Source organism: Saccharomyces eubayanus, chromosome VII, assembly GCF_001298625.1.
Source record: "Saccharomyces eubayanus strain FM1318 chromosome VII, whole genome shotgun sequence".
Taxonomy (NCBI): domain Eukaryota; kingdom Fungi; phylum Ascomycota; class Saccharomycetes; order Saccharomycetales; family Saccharomycetaceae; genus Saccharomyces; species Saccharomyces eubayanus.
The window spans coordinates 243,091-259,530 of NC_030982.1; the positions used below are offsets into that span (position 1 = coordinate 243,091).

Sequence of the window (16,440 nt, forward strand, 5' to 3'; positions counted from 1 at the left end):
AAAAAAAAAATGTTCGTCAGAAACATCTGGTTGTTTTCCTTTAGTCGCTGAAAAGGAAATCAAACCAAATATGAATATGAAGTTTATAAATATACACTATAGACAAACGTGCTCTCAGTCCTTCTTGTCTTTCATGTGACTCAACACCATCTTCAAAGCTAAAGGCAAATCGTCATCGGAGCTTTCATCATCATCTAAGTAACTAGGGTCGGCGTTGCCAAGGGTGCTATGTCTCCTTAAGCTTGGCAACTGACCGGAAGTAGAGGCTATAGAAAACGCCCTATTTCTAAATGTCTTTGGTAATCCATCTGAATTTTGCCCTGCCTTATGAGAGGCTATCCGTGATAAATTCAAAGCTGTTCGATTCTCACTCTCCTCATATGCCATGGGATGTTCAGGTTCATAACTTCCTATAGAATCAGGAGAGATTTGAGATTCGTTTGTACTTTGCGGACTCTCGCTTTCTTCCGAAATAACAGAAGTGCCATCGAATGGAGTTGTATTACGCCATGTCTTCCTGGGTTTGCTCTTCCCGTTGACAAAGTCATCGAAACCTGTAACTGCCTCTGCAGCCCAATCTTCATAAAGCGGACGAGATAAAAATCCGTACTTAAACTCATTTACACCAACCAAAATTTTAGTCAAGTTTAACAGCTCCTCAATGTATTCGATAATCTCTTCTGATGCAGCGCTTGATGCGTTCCAACTTAAAAATTTTTCCTTCAAAACGTATTCGTGAGGACTAGCCGTTGCAATGCCCTTACCTCTTCTGTTGATTTTCATAATCAAACCATCGTTGTCGTCATCATCTTCATCATCCTCGTCATCAAGATAGTTTCCTTTGTCGAGCCTTTTTGCTCCATCAGATAAGCTTGATATTTGTCCTGGATATCTTATCCGTAACGTTTGACGTACTTTGTTGATYAATCTTCTATGAGCGATTCTTGCACTTGGCAAAAATTGAGGCAACGGGGTCTTATTTATAAATGCCTCTTGAAGTGCTCTCATTAAACAAGAAATGCTTCCAACCATTTGACGTCTGTATGGGTAGACAAGACTGTTAAACTCTTCAATAACTGCACTTCCATTTTGTTTTCTTAACAGAGAAATTGTATCTATCCTTTCTATAATTTGCTTCTGTATAAATATCACTTGAGTGAAGACATTTTCTAATTCGGTGTATTCACCCTTCAATCTCGGTTCTTGTCTGGTTAACCCTTTGTAAGCTGTAGCGCGCGCCAATGCCTCTTTAGCACTTGTTGATATTTTCTCAATCCTTTTATATTTATCTTCGGTCATACTGTTAGCAACCTGTTCTCCCTCCAGCCCAGTGGCATAAAGAAGCTCCATTTCCGATATACAACCACAAACAAACGAAATCTCTTCATTCAGCTGTTCTCGTGCTTTCAATGGGAAAAAGAAAACCTGAACTATCAGCGCCACTCCCCCACCGTACCCAACGGCCAAACATCTCTTGGCAAAACTTGTCAGAATATCATCCTGGGAGGGAAGGATTGCCGCAAGCATGACAATATAGATACTAATGATTTCAATGATTGCAGCCTTCACATAGGGTGAACCTAGTAAATAGTAAAACCCAGGAACAGCACCAAACACTGTAATGACAGTTTCCAGATATGGATTGGTTTGGTTAACACCAGCAACATAAGATAAATACCCCCAGGCTGCTCCATAAATAACACCAACAGCACGAAGGAAGAAGACCCAGAAGGTCCCACCTACGGAAGGCTCCAAACAAAGTATACAAACGAAACCAACCCAGGTACCACGGTAATCTATGTACCAGTGCCTTGTCTTTGGAATGAACATAGGGAAAGAGGCTAGCATCAATGCAATCGCTACTTGGAAAGCAAATCTGAAATGAGGACGTGATACTTTGCAAAAATCGTCAACTGAAATCAGCAATGACATAAATGAAAATCTAGTGCGCTTTTTGGAGCTCTTTCTAGTCACGAATGTGGATGTTTTAGTCAAAGACAAGGCAGGAGAAAAGGAAGAAGCAGAGGAAGAAGAAGAAATTTTCTTTGGTTCACTTGTTATTGGCAGATCCAGAGAAGCGTCATATTTTGGAAAATTTTTGTTTGAAGAAACTTTTTGAGACAAAAGCTGATTCTCTTCGTAATCTGGCCTTCTAATGACCGTATCATGAGCAAAACCATTAGTGGCTGCATTAAAAGTGCCCTTTAATGTATCATTTTCTGTCACCGAGTTTCTGTCACCTTTCAACCAAATAGAGAACGTCTCGTAGTTAGTCAATACTAAAAACCAAAGCCTTTTGCCTCTCAGCCAACCTTTCTTCTCTTGTATCTGTCTCTTTACTAAAATATCTTTAACGGACTCCATGATGGTCAAAGTTGAGTTCGCAGTTTGCCTGAAGTTTAGTAAAAAACTTGAGAGTAAAAACATTTCATCACTGGGACTCATAATGTCAATATCAAATCCTAACATTTCTGACTTGAATTTTGATTTACATTCCTCTAATGCGTTCTTTAAATCATCAATCTTGTTTTGGATGTCAACATCATTTGGAAGATTATTAGCGTTATTGTTGAAAGTCGGGAAGTTACCGTCCTTAAACATCGAGCAAGAGTGAACTTTTGAAACCTTCACATCAAAAGCATGAGCAAGTACCAACTTCGCCATATACATACATTCACTCATTGTTCGATGTAAGCTATAAATTACCGGATGTAACTTGTCAATAACTTTTAACAATTTTTCAGCATTTGCAAAACTGATTTCTTTATTTTTCGGAAGCGTTAATGCTGCAACATCGTCAGACTTGAGCTCGTTATCATTCCGAGCTAATAAGATGAATTCTAGTTGACATGTATTGACAAGCCCATTAATGTAAACTGTTAAATTTTCCAAAGTGGAGATAATCGGTTTCAGTTTAGTAGGCGAGATATAGGCATAAGTGAACTCATAAATACATTCATGGAGGACCAATCGACAATTGCTTACTTTTGAAGCAATTGATGTTTTCATTTTTAGAAGCTTACCTAGTGAAACGGGGTCCCTACTGTACAACTGACTATCGTTATGTGGATCCACTGCAATAAAGAAATTGATTGAATAATCGATGGATTTGTGAAGTTCATTCAAGGTGTCAATGGTGGTGTTACCTAAGTAAGTAGTCCCCCATTCTGGAAACAATACAAGGTTCCAAAATATCGACATCGCAATACCCAGGTAGAAAGGAGMACTATAAGCTTTGGCAATAGTACCCGCCGTTTCATTTAAAGGATCCATAAAAGCGAAATGGACTACGACGAATAGTGGAAATACGATACCGAAATAATAATGGGAAACAGACCTCATCCAACCGTGGAATAAAAGCATAATCACTTCAAAAACAGCCAAAATTGCCAACCCAGCTTCGTATCTCTTGTAATTAGACATATGCTGTTGAGCCTCTGTTAACTTGTCCCAAGAACTCCCCAGGCATCGCTGTGCCAGAAACCTGCCAAAGATTGCGTAAGCCAACCCAAATATCAAACCCGTTGTACAATAGATGGCACCATGAATCGTGCCTCCCACCCTTCTTCCAGGATGAACAATAACAGAAATCATAGGCAGCATCGCAGGAGCAGCACCCAGATGCTTTCTGATCTCAGGAATCAAGCAAAAGATGAAGGCCACTGTAGAATTGACGGTAGATTTACATATTCTYTTCGTAAGAGTTCTGTCACAGGGAAAATAATACAACCATAATTTCTGGAACTTGGTTAATTTAAGCTTAAGCGACATGGACCGATGATGAAGTCAAGTAATGCAAAAGATAATGGAAGAATCTCGCTTAAAATATGCCTCTTTTTTCTCCTAGATACAAGAGAAATAAAGTAAAAAGTAGCGTGTAATTTGCAGTATGACACCAGCTGAAATTATAAGTTCACAGTGGTAGTAGTAGTAGTAGCGATGGCGGTCGACGTACAGGTTGCTTTTCCTCTAGTCCACATGCTGATAGTTCTTATCTTGACCTTTTGAAAGAAATATTGCTTCGCTAGCGGGTAACTGCTGCTTCTTTTTCTTATTAGCGGCCCATCGCTTTATTTTGAAATAATTGATTCCTTGAATGTTTGGCTGCAAGTGGTCAAAACTTGCTGGAACAAACTGCTGAAAGATCATCTGAATCCTGCTGCCGTCTATAACACAACATTAGCTTACAAGTACGATCATATTTGCCGAGAGAAACTTCTGCTACATCCGCTTTTCCAGAAGAAGATCAGCACTCAAAAGGAGACCAGACAATTCGAAGACGCCGTTCGTTATAGTGTGATTTGTCAATCAACGTTAATAGTACCTGCAAAAATAATTTGTACACTTAAGTTTTGCAAAACTTTGTTTTTTCACTGCGCAAGCTATAAGCAATAAACCGCAACAATAACAACAACAACAACAACAACAACAACAACAACAACAAAGGGTGAAAAACAATCACAGTTGTACCCCTCACAGGCATGAAATTTTTACAAACCTTCAAATCGTGTTCCATAATTGGGCTGATAATATCACTGACCAGTAACATAGGTCTAGTAGAGGCGAAAAGGAAGCTAGTAGCGACGTCATTAGTCACATGTATGGAAAACTCCCAACTGTCAGCAAACAGTTTTGATGTCGTCTTTGACCCGGACGACAGGTCGCTACACTACAACCTTGACATGACAACCCAGATTGACTCTTTCATCTATGCTGACATCGATGTATATGCATACGGTTTCAGGATCATTACTAAAAACGTTGATCTTTGTGCAATCGAGTGGAAACAGTTCTGCCCCGTTCATCCAGGTAACATCCAAATCAASTCGATTGAATATATCTCTAAGAAATACGTAGACGACATTCCCGGTATTGCATACCAGGTCCCAGATATTGACGCGTACGCTAAGGTCAGGATCACGAACAATGTTAGTGATTATCTAGCCTGTATTCAAATATACTTTTCCAACGGAAAGACCGTTTCTCAGATTGGTGTGAAATGGGCAACCGCGGTGGTAGCGGGTATTGGTCTTTTATTATCTGCCATCTTATCCACGTTTGGAAACTCTACCGCCGCTTCGCATATTTCCGCCAACACGATGTCACTTTTCTTATATTTCCAATCGGTAGTCGTGGTCGCAATGCAGCATGTCCATCGGGTTCCACCCATTGCTGCTGCTTGGGCGGAAAATCTGGTTTGGTCAATGGGGTTGATTAGAATCTCATTCATGCAAAGAATTTTCCGTTGGTATGTACAGTCCACAGGCGGCACGCCAAGTTTGTATTTGACCTCTACTTCCATGTCTGTCTTGGCTCAAAGAAGCTGGGACTATTTAATGGAATTTTCCTTAATGAAAAGAGCCACCAACGTCTTATATGGAAATTCTAATACATTGATTTTTAGAGGTATCAAGAGACTGGGATATAAAATGAAGATTGAAAACACATCCATCGTTTGTACCGGTTTCACCTTCTTCGTTTTATGTGGTTATGTACTTGCTGGATTTATCGTGATCGTGAAATGCTGTGTGGAATTGGCCGTTAGATTGGGTTGGATTGAAAAGACAAGATTTTGGGAGTTTAGGAAACAGTGGAAAATAATATTAAAGGGCGCTTTATTAAGATATATATACATCGGTTTCGTTCAGTTAACAATCCTAAGTTTCTGGGAATTCACCGAGAGAGACTCAGCTGGTGTTATCGTTATCGCTTGTCTATTCATTCTTCTGTCATGTGGATTAATGCTTTGGGCTGCGTGGAGAACCGTGTTTTTTGCAAGAAGATCTGTTGCAATGTACAATAACCCAGCTGCTTTATTATATGGTGATGAATATGTGTTACACAAATACGGATTTTTCTATACAATGTTTAACGCCAATCACTATTGGTGGAACATTGTCCTTTTGTCCCACATATTTGTAAAATCATTATTGGTTGGATTTGCTCAAGCTTCCGGTCAAACTCAAGTTCTCTTCATGTTTATACTGGATCTGCTTTATTTTATCGCCATCATCTACTATAAGCCCTATCTGGATCGTCCAACAAACATAATGAACATTTTGATTTCCACCGTCACAGTGGTTAATTCCTTCCTTTTTATGTTTTTTTCAGATCTGTTTAACCAAAGCTACAAGGTATCAGCCATCATGGGATGGATTTTTTTTATCATGAATGCTGCATTCTCGTTCATTTTATTATTAATGATATTGGCATTTGCCGGTATGATACTCTTCTCAAAGAATCCTGATCTAAGATTCAAACCTGCAAAGGATGATAGAACCTCCTTCCAAAGGAACACTATGAAACCAGAAGGTACCGTCAACAGATCTGTAGCCAACGAATTACTTGCTTTAGGCAACGTTGCAAGGGATCATAACGACAATTCGGATTACGAATCAAATAATACTGGAATGAACGATGAGCCAAAACAAGTGCAAGATGAAACCACTCCCACAACGTTCACCTCAAGTGATGAGAACAAACCCTCTTTGACAGAAAAAATATTTAGCAAATTCACAAGACAGAAGAACAACAATGCAAGTACAGATGTTTTAAAGGATGAAAATTCTAATCAACAAACATTTCCCCACAACCTAACAAATCTTTCGCGCGAAAACCTGTCAACATTAACAATGGGTTCCAAATCATACCCAGGACACACAAGGACACAGTCTGACGCACATAATGGATTGATAAACTCTTTTGAGGAAGAAGACACAAGCTCAACTGCAGACCCTTTCCACGACTCCACTGAAGGAGACCTTTTAGATACCTCAAGCTCAGATGGAGGATTCGGATCACAAAACTTTGTTAGAGATGACAGTATGAATAGTTTAGGAAATAATCAACAACCAGTAAGGAAACCACCAGGATTTTTTGATGAAGGTTTCATGTGAGCCTTCTAAGAAGCAAAGATTTGACCTTTTCGTACTTATTATAAACTATCAAAATTCTCGCTCGCATTTCTCTTTGACCTTTTAAGTTTTGCCTTATCGTATTTTTTCCCTATTTTTTCATTAATCAAATGCAAGACATTGTATACCGATTCGATTAAGTGCAACTTTTTTTAAAAAGTCAACTTTTTGTTACCTTTGTCTTTATATTGTAATACCTTTAGTTCAACATATTATTAATACCACCATGTAACAAAATAAAATAAAATAAATTAAAAAATAAATTAGAAACCAAATACAACATTAATTATTCTTATGTATCAAAATCTCATTTTTAGTGCGGAAGGGCCGTAATGGATCAACATATGGTGTATTAATTAATTGTTATATAACCATCGACCGCTTCAATTCTGCAAAGGTATTCTGCTTCGTAGCATTCTAGAAACCTTCTTTTTCAAATATTTCCTCCTTGTCATGCGTTCATCATTGGATCGTGCATTTATTGTTCTTATCAAAGCAGCACGAGGCTTCTCAATGTTTCGTCCAATTTTGTTTAATGTCTTTTCAAAGTTTTCATGAAAGTGCCAAACGTTCTCGCTTTTAATTCTGTCGTATTTTTCCATGGGATCTATCCCATTTAACCAAGACATTCCTTTGCTCCCAAGCTTTTCAAGGCTTTTATAGCTCCCCAAGAATTCTGAAGTTAAGGACTTGTATTCCAATTGCTCTGGATTATGATGATCAGGGTCTGTTAGCATCTCGTATCGAGACATTGGGATACTTAAAGTATGTAAATAGGGAATCACTTTTGTGACGGTGCCTTTTATCCTCCAAGAAGTCTTGTAATCCCTAATATTATCAGATATAATAGGTGTCAATGGAACCGTGCCATAATTTTCACTAGAATTAGGGAATGTACCAGAGGAGTTGCAGAAAAATACGAACCCAACGAATTTATTGGGAAAATAAAGTGTCACGTTTCTTTGCGTATATTTTTGTACCCTTGCAAATTTGAAACATATGGAATGGTTTTGTGAGACAGCGTCGTCTTCTACAGTTGGAACGCATAGCGGTTGCGACCAATCTAAATCATTCTGAAAAGGAAGAGAGTTATACCAAACCGGTTTACYCCCTCTACAAAATGTTACTCGAAGTAAATTACTAATTTGGAAGGGAAATATTTGGTATTCATACTGTTTCTCGATTACAAAGCCAGTATACAAAGCACTTTGCGTTTTGTATTTGTCATACTCCTCTTTTAAATTTTCTAACTTGTTTTCCTTGAGGACATTCAGAAAAAACTCTGTTTGAAAATTTTGATCTTCAAATCTACAAACACCTTGTCCTAGAGATGCCTTCTTCCCTTCAACCAAAATGTTTGCAAACAAACTATAATATGCTATGGAAAGGAAAAAAAGTTGGTGAAAAATATACATCCATTCAAAAAGTTCTAGGGATCAACAAGTATGTTTGGAATCGCTTCTTATTGGAATTACCAGACGGAATTACTAGTCTCACGACATCAGCAACCGATTAACTGACGATAATATCAAACTCTAGTAGTGTGATTATTTTGTGACGCGACAGCGCAAATCGTGTCTCACGAATGAGCGGGTAACAGACTGTCTTTTTTTCACGAATGGATACACTTTACATTAGGAACATGTCGTGTCAGATTTGGGAGTAAATAACCAATAGCTACTGTATTCGGTTGCTTGTAGTGGTGAGGTAAGATCGCCAATCGAAGCAACAATACGGACACCATGAAGCTGGACATAAAGGTATGTTAGCGCAGCGCGTTTAGTTAATGCAATTGCAAACGGGATCCGAGAATCTTTAGTTTAGAAATTGATCTCGTTCCGGTAGGAGGCCAAGTAAAGGCTCCCAACAATTGCGCTCTGGAACAAAAGACAGTAAGAAAAAGGAGTACTAACAGCCGAATTTTTAAAATAAACGATTTGCTTTGTTTTGCAACTGTTTTATTTTACGTTTTATTCTTATTATAGAAAACTTTCAGTAATAGATCCGATAGGGTCAAAGGTATTGACTTCCATCCAACCGAACCATGGGTTCTAACAACCTTGTACTCCGGCCGTGTTGAAATTTGGAATTACGAAACACAAATTGAGGTCAGATCCATTCAAGTCACCGAAACTCCTGTAAGAGCAGGTAAATTCATTGCAAGAAAAAACTGGATAATTGTAGGAAGTGACGATTTCAGGATCAGAGTCTTCAATTATAACACCGGTGAAAAAGTCGTTGATTTTGAAGCTCATCCAGACTATATACGTTCCATTGCTGTACACCCAACAAAACCTTATGTCTTGTCCGGTAGTGACGATTTAACAGTCAAACTGTGGAATTGGGAAAACAATTGGGCTCTCGAACAGACCTTTGAGGGTCATGAACATTTTGTTATGTGCGTAGCATTCAATCCAAAGGACCCTACTACATTTGCCTCCGGTTGTTTAGATCGAACAGTTAAAGTTTGGTCGTTGGGCCAGTCAACACCAAATTTCACTTTAACTACGGGGCAAGAAAGGGGCGTTAACTACGTTGATTACTACCCATTACCTGACAAGCCTTATATGATCACTGCGTCGGATGACTTGACCATCAAGATCTGGGACTACCAAACAAAGTCATGCGTAGCCACTTTAGAAGGTCACATGTCTAATGTTTCGTTTGCTGTTTTCCACCCAACTTTACCAATCATAATTTCTGGTTCTGAAGATGGTACTTTGAAGATCTGGAACTCTTCCACTTACAAGGTGGAGAAAACTTTAAACGTTGGTTTAGAAAGAAGTTGGTGTATTGCCACTCATCCAACTGGACGTAAAAACTACATTGCGTCCGGGTTTGATAACGGGTTCACTGTGCTTTCGTTAGGTAATGATGTTCCAACTTTATCGCTTGATCCTGTTGGTAAGTTGGTATGGTCAGGTGGTAAAAATGCAGCAGTTTCCGACATATTCACTGCTGTTATAAGAGGCAACGAAGAAGTCGAACAAGATGAACCATTATCCTTACAAACTAAAGAACTTGGGTCCGTCGATGTTTTCCCTCAGTCTTTAGCTCATTCTCCAAACGGTAGGTTCGTTACAGTTGTTGGGGACGGTGAATACGTTATTTATACAGCTTTGGCTTGGAGAAACAAAGCTTTTGGTAAATGCCAAGACTTTGTTTGGGGCCCTGACTCCAACAGTTATGCCTTAATTGACGAGACCGGACAAACAAAATACTATAAGAATTTTAAGGAAGTTACATCATGGTCTATCCCATTACACTCAGCAGTCGATAGGCTATTTTCAGGTGCTTTGTTGGGTCTTAAATCCGAAGGCTTTGTTTATTTCTTCGACTGGGACAACGGTGCGCTGGTCAGAAGAATTGATGTTAATGCTAAGGACGTGATTTGGTCCGATAACGGTGAATTGGTCATGATCATCAACACTAACGACAGCGGTGACGAAGCCAGTGGTTACACTTTATTATTCAACAGAGATGCTTACCTCGAAGCAGCAAAAGACGGCAACATTGACGACTCAGAAGGTGTTGACGAAGCATTCGACGTATTGTATGAATTAAGCGAATCTGTTACATCGGGTAAATGGGTTGGCGATGTCTTTATTTTCACCACAGCAACCAATAGGCTAAATTACTTCGTCGGTGGTAAGACTTATAATTTGGCTCATTACACAAAAGAAATGTACCTATTAGGCTATTTGGCTCGTGACAACAAAGTATACTTAGCTGATAGAGAGGTGCATGTTTATGGTTACGAAATATCTTTAGAGGTTCTCGAGTTTCAAACATTAACTTTAAGAGGAGAAATTGAAGAAGCTATCGAAAATGTTCTCCCAAATGTCGAAGGTAAGGACTCTTTAACTAAGATTGCTAGATTTTTGGAAGGTCAAGAGTATTATGAAGAAGCACTAAACATATCCCCAGATCAAGATCAAAAGTTCGAATTAGCCTTGAAAGTTGGTCAACTTACGCTGGCTCATGATTTGTTGACAGACGAGAGTGCTGATATGAGATGGAGATCACTAGGTGACGCATCTTTACAAAGATTCAATTTCAAACTTGCTATTGAAGCTTTCACAAAAGCACACGACCTAGAATCCTTATTCTTATTGCATTCATCTTTCAATAATAAAGAGGGATTAATTACTTTAGCTAAAGATGCTGAAACTGCTGGTAAATTCAATTTGGCATTCAATGCTTATTGGGTTGCTGGTGATATAGAAGGTGCTAAAGAACTTTTAATCAAATCCGAGAGGTTCTCAGAAGCAGCTTTATTAGGTTCGACATATGGTCTAGGGGATAATGAAGTTAATGATATTGTCAAGAAATGGAAAGAAAGTTTAGTACTCAATGGAAAGAAAACTGTATCAGAAAGAATATGCGAGACCGAAGGGTTACCAAGCTCATCAAAGGCAGCTGATGCACAACCTCTAATTGATTTAGATTCTGCTCCAACATCGAAACATGCCCAAGAAATTCAAAATACTGAAATCGAAGAAGGCGAGTTTGTAGAATCAAACATAAAAGAACCTGAAGGAGAAAAGGAGGTAGAAACTTCACAACCAAAAGAAGAAGATGAACAAGGGCAACAGGAAAAGGCTGCCGCCGCAGAAGAAGAGAACGAGAGCAAGTCGGAGAAAGACGAATAAAGAACCAATCAATGAATAAAAAATCTCATAGATGATATATATCTATATATTTACACATGTACACTTTTTGATTTTTATTACAAGAATAGAACTAAAAAAACCGAAGGGGATGAAACAAACGTGACCTAAAAGTTGTGGAAACGGACTATCAACTGCTAAACACTTCTAGTTTATCTATATTTTTCTTCTTCTTTAACCCAATATAATAGGTTTCCTTCGACTCACTTCTCGAAGCATCTGGTTTAAACTTATGGACKCTATTAAAGACGGCTTTCATTCTCTTTTTGAATAAATTTTCCTCTTCACCAGTGTATAGTTTGCAAACAAAGGAACCGAGAGGCCGTAGTAAATCTATAGCCGTTACCAACGCGGCATCGCACAAATCAACGGATTGGTAATGGTCTCTTATGCTAACACCAGAAGTATTCGCCATCCTAAAATAAGCTTGATTAGTAATGTTATTCCAAAATCCCGCTGTCTGGGGCCAAGGTTCATACATATCACTTATAATTACATCTATTGGGAAGTTTTCCCGTTCTCTTAGTGTGCTGTTCGTACTTGAAACGCCGTAATTGTCATCAGAAGTGAAAATCTCGCGGTATAAATCAGTATCTTTCAAATGGGTTAATTCCTCCTCGAGCATATTCTGAAAGTAACCATGATCTTTATGCAACTCATCGTGTTTGTTCAGTTGAAAATGTTTCGAAAAGAAAAGCCGTATTAGGTCATGAGTTCTCTTGGCCAGTATATTGGCCTGGATAGAGTTCACACCATGCGGCGGTTCACAAGGTAAAATATCGACACCTAGTATCATCGAGGTGGGCGAGCTTCTTTGATGTGCTACTTGAGACCAGGCCCCCGGAGCATACCCAAGATCTAATATCCTCTGCTCCGGCTTGCTTTTGCTAAAAAGTCGGTATTTGTCGTCAATTTGCATAAGCTTGAATGCAGCTCTAGACCTCAAGTTTTGGACTTTGGCTTGTTTCGCGTATGGATCCCCCAATTGCCTATTCAGCCATCTGTTCTGCGAACCGGAATTATACCGTATACATATTCGACATAAAGAAGACGGCACGTAGTTTCTAATACGACTATACACTAAAAGCATGATGTAATATTTCCTCCTTCACGGGCAATTACTAGTTTTAAACCCTTATGGCCATTACGCTTACTTAAATTTAGGAAACTGCATTTTTCCCTCAATGGCGCACACGGCTTTAACCCGACGTAACCGTTTCTGGAAGAACTAAAGCTTAGTGAATTCCTACCAAGATCTAAGAAAATAACTCTAAACGTACTTCTTGTTCCAAAATAGTAGCGGGCTCATTTAATTTGAAGATTGCAGAAACTAAAATGTATATATAAAATAAGAATAACTCCCTAGCAGCCTAAATCCAGCAATATAAAAACAACAAGCTACGGAACTCTGTCATTACTTGGATAAAAATCTACCTTAGAAGGGTTTAGGTCTGTCATACTCAGGCTTTCTTCACTATTGAAAACACCAATTTCAATATACTTATATGATATGACGTTCTTTTGCCGTCTGGCGCAAATCAGTTCCTTTTCCATCCTCACACCCTAGACATGTACGGATGTCATTTTTATTTTTAGAGATATTTGTTTTCAAATAGTTTTGCGCGACATTATTTTTGTCGTCTCGGCAAACGACATTGAGAGAATCAGACGCAATGGGAAAATGTGCATTCAAATAAACATATTCAAGTACTACTTCTCAGGTATGGGAGATGATTATTGAGTTTATTAATGTTCAACTTAAGAAACCATCTAACTAGTCGCAAGCCTCACGGACCACCAAATACTTTGGAAGACTAATATCATACTAAAAAATGTCTAAGATCACCTCTTCTCAAGTCAGAGAACACGTCAAGGAATTGTTGAAGTACTCCAACGAAACCAAGAAGAGAAACTTCTTGGAAACCGTCGAATTGCAAGTCGGTTTGAAGAACTATGACCCTCAAAGAGACAAGCGTTTCTCTGGTTCTTTGAAATTGCCAATCTGTCCAAGACCAAACATGTCTCTTTGTATCTTCGGTGATGCTTTCGATGTTGACAGAGCTAAGTCCTGTGGTGTCGACGCCATGTCCGTTGATGACTTGAAGAAGTTGAACAAGAACAAGAAGTTGATCAAGAAGTTGTCCAAGAAGTACAACGCTTTCATCGCTTCCGAAGTCTTGATCAAGCAAGTTCCAAGACTATTGGGTCCTCAATTGTCTAAGGCTGGTAAGTTCCCAACCCCAGTTTCTCACAACGATGACTTGTACAGTAAGGTCACCGATGTCAGATCTACCATCAAGTTCCAATTGAAGAAGGTTTTGTGTTTGGCTGTTGCCGTCGGTAACGTCGAAATGGAAGAAGATGTTTTGGCTAACCAAATTTTGATGTCCGTTAACTTCTTGGTCTCTTTGTTGAAGAAGAACTGGCAAAATGTTGGCTCCTTGGTCGTTAAGTCCTCCATGGGTCCAGCTTTCAGATTGTACTAATCGCCTTAATTATCGATTAATGTATTCTGTTCACTTCTTTTTTTAAGTACTTTTCATAATACATACAACTCACATACGTAGTAAAAGTATTATTGCATAGTCTCACCCCAGAAAAATCTTTCTTTGTGCGGAGTATATTTCGGGAAAATCGGAGTGGTTTTCACCGAAACGGATTCTATATTATGTCATGCTGCTTTTACTTTTTCTTTGTAGTTATTGGTGATGATTGATTCTGAACTCAGCATTCTCTGATACCTGCGGTAGTGTTTTGAGGTGCACTCTTTGAGCAACTGTATACTATTTGAGCAACGGTATGCTTTGGCGCATTATCATTGCAAACTCTAATATTATACTGTAATCCAGTATCTGCACACAGTTATTTTACCCATAAAGAGAATATATCCTTAAGCAGGAAAAAGAAACGAAACATACAAAATGACTACAAACAGCGGTGCAGAACTAGAAGAATTAGAAGATTGTGACGCACGTTCTGTCAGCTTGGGAATTGTAGACGATTATAGTATTGCATTCGAGTTACCTTTAAAACCGAAATTTCTACAGAGTGAAAATTTCTCAGATTTAGCAAGCGACTGGGAAAAGTCCATGCCAGATACACCTGGGCCATCAAGCAGCAGTAAGCCTGACAACATGCAGTTTGAAGATGCAGCTGATAATAGTACTTCAAAGAATAGGGTACACGTAGAGCAGTTGTTGCGATCTGCCAATGAAATGAATAATTATTTGGCACAGAACATGGAAAAGATAAACGACTTCCAAGTAGGGTTATTAAATGGAGGGAAAGGGTTGTATAGTGCAATGGGCGATGATTCAAGTGCATGTCTCAACGCAACCAATTTGAGTTCGACATCGAACTTTGAGTTAAGTGACGATGAATTGGAAGATACGACTGGTTGCACGAGTTCTATCTTTGATAAAAATCTATTACATCAACAAAGTGGATTGAACATAACTCGACGTAAATCGCCGCTATCTAAACCTCATAATCCTAGTTTTGAAATTGGCGATTCTCCCGATATAGACAAGCACAATGTCAAAGATTTCGATTTTTCCGAATGCAGTAGCATAACAAGTTTTGATATAGGAGGTCTACATATCAGGCCACCACACGGTGAAGAAGAGGACAAGTTGGAAGAAGACCGCGATGAACAAGAAGAGAGTAATACAGAAAGCGAAAACCCATTATTACGTGGAATACCTAGCGATACAGAATTGCCGCATATATCAGTTGAAGAAGCTTTGGCAAACTTTAGCGGCACGATAAATCTAATACTAGAACTTAGTAAGAGTGAAAACTGCACCATTTCTAATAATAAGGAGACGGAAAAAGAATACGCAAACTTTTACATGAAGAGCAAACCCTCTTTGTCATCGGTGGACTTTCTTAAGAGGGTTCAAGACAAATGCGAATATGAGTCAACGGTTTACCTTGTAGCGACATATTTAATGGACACAATATTTTTGACTAGAAATGGTAGTGACGTTTTGCAATTGAAGCTGAAATTGCAAGAAAAGGAGATCCATCGGATGATAATAGCAACAGTGAGACTAAGCACGAAGCTATTAGAAGACTTCGTTCATTCACATGAGTACTTTAGCAAAGTATGTGGCGTATCTAAACGACTTCTTAGCAAGTTAGAAGTCAGCCTTTTAGTTTGCTTGTCCGATAGTGAATTAATGATAAGTAATAAAAAACTGGTCGCGTCCGGACGAATTCTGGATGAACTACGGTCTTCCTGTAAATAGTCTATTCAAGTATTTATATAAGTATTCTTACGACTCTAACGAAACCCTTCTACAAATAACGTGTCATACATGGGCCCTTGAACTTATGTCGGATACTTTCTGGCTTTACATGCGTTTCCCTTACGTAAGTGAAAGCCAGTAATAGATAGTCATACTTATATTATAATCATTTTTCATTTTTCTTATTAAAGCTCTCAAGAAGCAGCGTAAAGTAAGACTTTTCTTCCTGTATTGAAATATCGTGAAGTCTACGATCCAAATAAATGTATACTTGCATACGTTTCTTCCTTCATCACTTCCCAATTGAGTTGCCCAAAAACAGAAAAATTTTCGTGATTTGTGTTCAGTGAGTTTATTATCCATTTATAACATGCTGAAAAAAACCCGAAATGAAAAATAATAAAGGAAAATTAAAGAGGAAAAATTGTGTAGAAATAAGAAAAAAATAAAAAAGGATAATACCGATCAAAAAATTTCTCTTTTTTGTTCTTCTTTTTAGGTGTATTCCGTTTTGTTTTATCAACAAGCCGTGTTGTATGGCATACAGAATTACTTGGCAATCTGCAGACATCTCGACCGAAACAAGATACATCACGTTTGACACCT

General features: G+C 38.6%; 7 protein-coding genes across 7 annotated transcripts; 4 read left to right on the forward strand and 3 right to left on the reverse strand.

Moving 5' to 3' along the window:
- Positions 1-114: 114 nt before the first annotated feature.
- On the reverse strand, positions 115-3,771 carry DI49_1835 (uncharacterized protein; the record flags this gene model as incomplete). The annotated part of the gene is made up of 1 exon (XM_018365001.1): positions 115-3,771. One exon carries the CDS (start codon positions 3,769-3,771, stop codon positions 115-117), a length of 3,657 nt encoding a protein of 1,218 aa, XP_018222101.1.
- A 710-nt stretch (positions 3,772-4,481) lies between these two features.
- Positions 4,482-6,896, forward strand: FLC3 (putative flavin adenine dinucleotide transporter; the record flags this gene model as incomplete). Its single annotated transcript, XM_018365002.1, has 1 exon — positions 4,482-6,896. One exon carries the CDS (start codon positions 4,482-4,484, stop codon positions 6,894-6,896), a length of 2,415 nt encoding a protein of 804 aa, XP_018222102.1.
- A 401-nt stretch (positions 6,897-7,297) lies between these two features.
- Positions 7,298-8,329, reverse strand: DI49_1837 (uncharacterized protein; the record flags this gene model as incomplete). Its single annotated transcript, XM_018365003.1, has 1 exon — positions 7,298-8,329. One exon carries the CDS (start codon positions 8,327-8,329, stop codon positions 7,298-7,300), a length of 1,032 nt encoding a protein of 343 aa, XP_018222103.1.
- A 327-nt stretch (positions 8,330-8,656) lies between these two features.
- On the forward strand, positions 8,657-11,566 carry SEC27 (coatomer subunit beta'; the record flags this gene model as incomplete). The annotated part of the gene is made up of 2 exons (XM_018365004.1): positions 8,657-8,674; positions 8,900-11,566. 2 exons carry the CDS (start codon positions 8,657-8,659, stop codon positions 11,564-11,566), a joined length of 2,685 nt encoding a protein of 894 aa, XP_018222104.1.
- A 148-nt stretch (positions 11,567-11,714) lies between these two features.
- Positions 11,715-12,674, reverse strand: MRM2 (21S rRNA (uridine2791-2'-O) methyltransferase; the record flags this gene model as incomplete). Its single annotated transcript, XM_018365005.1, has 1 exon — positions 11,715-12,674. The coding sequence occupies one exon, from the start codon at positions 12,672-12,674 to the stop codon at positions 11,715-11,717; it is 960 nt and encodes a 319-aa protein (XP_018222105.1).
- Positions 12,675-13,416: 742 nt separating this feature from the next.
- RPL1B (60S ribosomal protein uL1) lies at positions 13,417-14,070 on the forward strand (the record flags this gene model as incomplete). Its single annotated transcript, XM_018365006.1, has 1 exon — positions 13,417-14,070. The coding sequence occupies one exon, from the start codon at positions 13,417-13,419 to the stop codon at positions 14,068-14,070; it is 654 nt and encodes a 217-aa protein (XP_018222106.1).
- Positions 14,071-14,505: 435 nt separating this feature from the next.
- On the forward strand, positions 14,506-15,834 carry PCL10 (Pcl10p; the record flags this gene model as incomplete). The annotated part of the gene is made up of 1 exon (XM_018365007.1): positions 14,506-15,834. The coding sequence occupies one exon, from the start codon at positions 14,506-14,508 to the stop codon at positions 15,832-15,834; it is 1,329 nt and encodes a 442-aa protein (XP_018222107.1).
- Between the last annotated feature and the right edge of the window lie 606 nt (positions 15,835-16,440).